This window comes from Chaetura pelagica, unplaced genomic scaffold (genome assembly GCF_000747805.2).
Source record: "Chaetura pelagica isolate M959 unplaced genomic scaffold, ChaPel_1.0 scaffold344, whole genome shotgun sequence".
Lineage (NCBI taxonomy): Eukaryota > Metazoa > Chordata > Aves > Apodiformes > Apodidae > Chaetura > Chaetura pelagica.
The window spans coordinates 1,093,458-1,099,050 of record NW_009953098.1 but is presented as its reverse complement, the minus strand read 5'-3'; the positions used below and the strand labels follow the sequence as shown (position 1 = coordinate 1,099,050).

Sequence of the window (5,593 nt, the reverse complement as noted above, 5' to 3'; positions counted from 1 at the left end):
TGCTGCTGAAGGTAGGGCGGGCTGCGGGAGCCGCGTGGCCGCGCCTTTTGTCCTCGGGGGCTCCTTCCCTGGGTACCCCTGCTGCTGGGAAGCAGTCACAGCAGGAGCTCACCCTCTGCCTGCAGAACTCGTGTTACCAAAGCTTGCTCAGCAGTATAATTCCGTGCCTGGTTGAGAAGTTTACCCTCTCCTATAGACGCCCCACCAGATTTCTCCAGCTGTGTGCTTAGGTCTGAGGGTGCCCCCAGGTCTGTGGAGGCTTCTCAGTTGCTTGTGCTAAATTTCTAGGGCAGGCAGGATTTTTCCTGCCTTGTAAAGGCTGCTTTCCCTTCTCTTTCTTCTGCATCTTTCTGCAAAACATGGATGTGGTTACATTTTTGGTCATTTTAGTTTGGAAGAGGCTCTTTCGTGTAAACATACAAAACAGAAGCTTAACTGGGAAGATCTGTTGGGGCAAAGCAACACTGGAACCAAGGTGAACTCAAGAACACTTGTACCTTTTGCTTGCATTTTGTAGAACTTTGACAAGCTAAATGTGATGACAGCACACTACACACCTCTCCCTTCTGGTGCTAATCCCCTGAAGAGAGAGATTTCTGACTACGTTCGGTAAGTGCAGAAAGGGACAAAGTGGTTTATTTTTTCACAGTTGGTATCTTCAAAATATTTTCTGGTTTGGATTCCCCTTCTACCTTCCTGCTAGACTTGCTGCCTTTGCTGTTAACTAGTAAGTAGGTCCTGTTGGTCACATCCCATAGAGTTTACTTTGTTCTGGAGTTGTGGTCTATGGACAGACATGCAAGTGCTTGAGGGATTTGCTGGGGTTTTATGGTGAGTTCTTTGGCCTAAGTTCTTTGGTCCCTTTGGTTTGGGACTCCTTGGAGTTGGTAGCATTTCATTTAAGTGCAGAGGAGTGAGGAGCAGTCTGGGGTGAAAATAATTCTTTGACTGTGGAGTATTACCAGGTGCTGTGCACAGAGCAGCTCAACATGTGCTCCCTGAGAGCAGCTGTGAGGCTTATTGCTTGCTTGGCTCTATAGATACACATTTCTTTGCACCCATGACAAGTGTGGTGGAAGATTTTGTGCTCTAGCTGTGCTTGCCCTGATGCTCAGCTCCTGCTCTCTGTCATCTTGTGCTACAGGTCTGGCTTTATTAACCTGGACAAACCTTCCAACCCGTCTTCCCATGAGGTGGTTGCATGGATCCGACGTATCCTTCGAGTAGAGAAGACTGGGCACAGTGGCACTCTGGATCCTAAGGTGACTGGGTGCCTCATTGTGTGCATTGAGAGGGCAACGCGACTGGTCAAATCTCAGCAGAGTGCAGGTATGTTAATTGCTGGGACTAATTACAGGCTAAGCAACTGGGGAGGCGTGGAGTTCTTTTAGAGACCAGGTGGAGATGTGCAGGCTTTGAAAGGGCTACTCTTGGTCTTCAGGGCCTTGAGCTTAAGGGTTCCTTAACCTTCTTACTCCAAGCATCCATGCTGTCAGAAGTTGGGGGGGGCATTTATTGCTTCTCTGAGGCTTCTGGTTTAAGTCAGTGAAAACACTCTGGTTTCATATACTAACTGAACTCGTGGCCTCAGCTTCTACCAGTCTAGTGAAATAAAACTTGATGAAGAAATAAATGTAGCTCAGATTTATTTTGCTGGAAGACTGACCAACTCCATAATAAACTGTGCACACTTCCTAGGAGAGGTGGTTGTGAAAATGTGAGGCTGCTGTGTGGCTGTGAAGCAGTGTGGACCTGGAGGTCAACATTAAAATGTAAAGTGGCCACTCCTGACTGCTCTTGTCGTTCTTTCAGGCAAAGAGTATGTGGGAATTGTTCGGCTGCACAATGCAATTGAAAGTGAGGCTCAGCTTGCCAGGGTAAGTCTCGGGTGCTCTTAGCCAGGCTGGCACTTTGCATGCATGCAAAGTGTTTGGCACTGGTGGGAGATGAGAGCATAGGAGCAGAGCTCAGGGGTGCTCCGTGCGTGAGGTGATGACAAAGTTTATCCATTCTCTGAGTGCAGTGGTGCTGCCCCCCTGCAGCACCCTGGTTCCTGTTCTAGGGTCTGGGTGCTGTGCAGCCTCCAGACACCCTCCAATCTCCCAGTGTTCTACTGGGGGCTGCTGTGGTGTGTGGCTGGCTGCCTGCAGGAGGGCAGTGGTGCTGGCAGGGTTGGAGCTCCTCTCTGGGGAGCTGTCTCCCCACTGAGCTGAAAGGATCATGTCTGATCACACACTGCTGCCACCTGATGAAAAAGTCCAGCTGTGCTCAGTGGCAGCTGGGGTAGCATTTTGACCACATCACTGGTTCAGATCACCTTTTTTTAAATAAGACATCACCAAATTGTGATGAATCTTGTGGTTTCTCACTCACAGAAATGGTTGTAGTTGCTGAAGACCCCAGGGTGCTCCTACCTTAGGGTTCAGATGTGAGCTGTTATTTCTTCTGCTTCTACCCCCAGGCAATAGAAACTCTGACTGGTGCCCTGTTTCAGCGACCGCCCCTCATTGCTGCTGTCAAACGACAGCTGAGAGTCAGAACCATCTATGAGAGCAAGCTGGTGGAGTATGACCCTGAGAGAAGATTAGGTAAAACAGGGCTTTCCTGCCTTCTTCCTCTTAAGCTGGCAGCTGATAAAATTTCCTGTGAAATGGGCTGCTTCCTGTTCTTGGCAGATACCTTAAGACATAAATCCTGACCACCATCAACCAGTACCTGCTTCCTGCATTACCCTGGTGTGTTGAGAAGCAAATCCCATCTGCTTTTTTGTACTGCTGCATCCTTCACTGAAGAGCCAAATGATGTCAATTGGATGGCATTAGCACTCGGTGCAAGGATGACCTTCATCTATCACCCTAGGCTGATGGCTCTGTGAAGGGTTGTGGGCACAGCTTCTCTTGGAGGGACTTTCCAGGTGTGGTTCATTTCTAGATGTGTACTAAAATACTCTTCTGTCCTGCATTTCAGGTATCTTCTGGGTGAGCTGTGAAGCAGGTACATACATCCGGACACTCTGTGTTCACCTGGGTTTGCTGCTTGGAGTGGGAGGCCAGATGCAGGAGCTCCGGAGAGTCCGCTCAGGCATCCTGGGAGAGAAGGTAGAGTGGTACCTCTAACTGACCAGAAAATCTGACATTGGTAGAATTGCAAGGGTTCCTTGGAACTGTGTTAGTTTCACCCTATTAGGAGAAGGTGTAAGTGCGCAGCGGCTGGGAGGAATTTTGTGAATAGCCCCAAAAACACAGGATCTCTTGCTAGGAATGGTCTGTAACCAAAGTGTTGAGTTCAGTTCAGGGTGTTGCCCCTGGTCTGGTAATTAAACTTTGGGACAGTGAGTGACTGGGAGGTACACCATGGTGGATGAAAGTTTGTTTTATGCCACCTGTGTTTCTCAGCCTACAAACCATGCAGATGCCATGTGTTCAGGCAGGGGAGGTGTCTGATTAGGAGTCAGCAACTGCCTGGTGTCAGGGCACAGTGCAGGGAACGTGTTCCATCAAAATGAGCCTGGGAGATGCAGTCCCGTGTGGTCTTGAACACTTGTTCAGTCTTTTCAGTTTGGTCAGAGCTGGATCCTCCCACCAGCACAAACTGCAGAGCTAAGTTCTTTCTTGGCAGAGCAAGAGCATCAAAGTGCAAGTGCCTCCCCACCCATCTGTGCTCTTCCCACTGCTGTAATTACTGGAAGTCATGTCTGAATTCCAGGTGTTGGGTGCTTACAGCTGCTTCAGGAATGTATTCTATGTCACAGATTGAAGAGCTGATTAGTTTAGACTTCTGCTCACTAATCTTTGTCCAGAAGTGCCAAGTATTTGGTCATATTTCAGAGTTTCATGTGGACAGACTTCATACACTAGATCCAAGTGCTGTCTGAGATGAGGAAGGTTGAAGGCACAAGTCAGGCTGACTTCCATCTGTTGATGGAAAGTGTTTCTGGCTCTTTTATGTTGCTTTTTTTGATGCTTCCGATTTGGGCATCTGGTTTTTCACTCCTTTCCAGCGCCCCATGTGCTGCTGGGCTTGAGCTGTTTCCTTGTACTCCGAGTTGGTGGTTGGTAGAGTTTAGAGGGGTTGTGTCTTTGCAGGATAACATGGTGACCATGCACGATGTGCTGGATGCACAGTGGCAGTATGACAACAACAAGGATGACAGCTACCTGCGAAGGGTCATCCTGCCCCTGGAGAAGCTGCTGACCTCACACAAGCGGCTGGTCATGAAGGACAGTGCGGTGAGTTCCTGAGACAGGGCCAACTGACAGCCCAGTGCTCCCCCAGCTTGTACAGCTAATACAGCACATGGAGAATGAGGATCCATATGGTGTCCAGTGCTGTCCTGATGGTCAGCTGTTTAGGACCTAGTGTGGGCCACTGCCACATCATTGGTAAGATGCAAGAGCCAAGGATGGAGTGGCAGAGAAGCTGCTCTCTTCGCTTAGGAGGATGCTGAGGGTTGTAAGAGATAAGCCACACATGGTGGCTGTTTAGGTGCTCTGCTTACTTTCTCAAAGCCCCCAAGTGTTTTATGGTGGATAATAAGAAATAGATACATGGGGATGTTATTGCTGGGACAGTAAAGGCAAAGGGAAGCTAAAATATTAGGGACACTTCTTACCTTTGTTTTTTATTCTCTAATAGTTGATGAGCCCTTCTGTTCCCTATGTTTTCAGGTTAATGCCATTTGCTATGGAGCCAAGATCATGCTGCCTGGTGTCCTGAGGTATGAAGATGGTATTGAGCTTAATCAGGAGATTGTTGTAATCACCACAAAAGGAGAAGCTATCTGCCTGGGTATGGAACTTCTTGTTCTTCTTGTGCCCAACTAACTGCAGAAATAACAGACTGTGTTGCAGTGAATGCACAGCAAATGAGGCCCCATGCACAGAGGTTTAAATCCTGCTTCCAGATGGGAATTGTGGGTTAGTGTAGCCCAAAGCAATTGGTGTTGGGCAGAATGTTAAGAAGCAGTGGCTGCATCAGTCCTTGGCCAGGTGTGAAGAATTCCTCAGCCTGGTTTCAGCTGCATAATAATGCGGGTGTGCTCGGTGTGTGAGGTGATGACAAAGTTTATCCATTCTCTGAGTGCAGTGGTGCTGCCCCCCTGCAGCACCCTGATTCCTGTTCTAGGGTCTGGGTGCTGTGCAGCCTCCAGACACCCTCCAATCTCCCAGTGTTCTACTGGGGGCTGCTGTGGTGTGTGGCTGGCTGCCTGCAGGAGGGCAGTGGTGCTGGCAGGGTTGGAGCTCCTCTTTGGGGGGCTCTGTCCCCACTGAGATGAAGGTATCTTGTCTGATCACACACTGCTGCCACCTGGCACATCACATCTCCTGAGCAGATGAGTGTAAAATGACTTGAGCAACTTGCAGCAGCTGCTGACAGAGCTCTTCCCTATCCAGTGGTGGTATTGGTGCTGCTCTGGGAAATGGTTAATCTTGCTGTGTTCACTTATCCAGAGTTGGTCTTCTGGTGTAAGACAGAAAGGCCTGTCCTTACAGTATGGTTCATCTACTACTGACACGCTGCCTTCAAGCAGGGCAACTCTCTAAAAGTCCAGAACTTGCCTCCAGGGACATTTTTGGGGTGAAATGACACTGGT

General features: G+C 49.0%; 1 protein-coding gene across 1 annotated transcript in view; it reads left to right on the top strand.

The window, feature by feature from the left end:
- The first annotated feature begins 6 nt into the window (after nucleotides 1–6).
- DKC1 (dyskeratosis congenita 1, dyskerin) overlaps nucleotides 7–5,593 on the top strand; it is a 9,515-nt gene continuing 3,928 nt past the window's right edge. Inside the window, exons 1-8 of the mRNA XM_009997071.1 lie at nucleotides 7–11; nucleotides 518–609; nucleotides 1,145–1,329; nucleotides 1,813–1,877; nucleotides 2,462–2,588; nucleotides 2,968–3,098; nucleotides 4,086–4,229; nucleotides 4,668–4,788. Of these exons, the coding sequence (XP_009995373.1) occupies nucleotides 539–609; nucleotides 1,145–1,329; nucleotides 1,813–1,877; nucleotides 2,462–2,588; nucleotides 2,968–3,098; nucleotides 4,086–4,229; nucleotides 4,668–4,788 (844 nt within the window). The 5' untranslated portion in view covers nucleotides 7–11; nucleotides 518–538. The remainder of the gene's footprint in view (nucleotides 12–517; nucleotides 610–1,144; nucleotides 1,330–1,812; nucleotides 1,878–2,461; nucleotides 2,589–2,967; nucleotides 3,099–4,085; nucleotides 4,230–4,667; nucleotides 4,789–5,593) is intronic.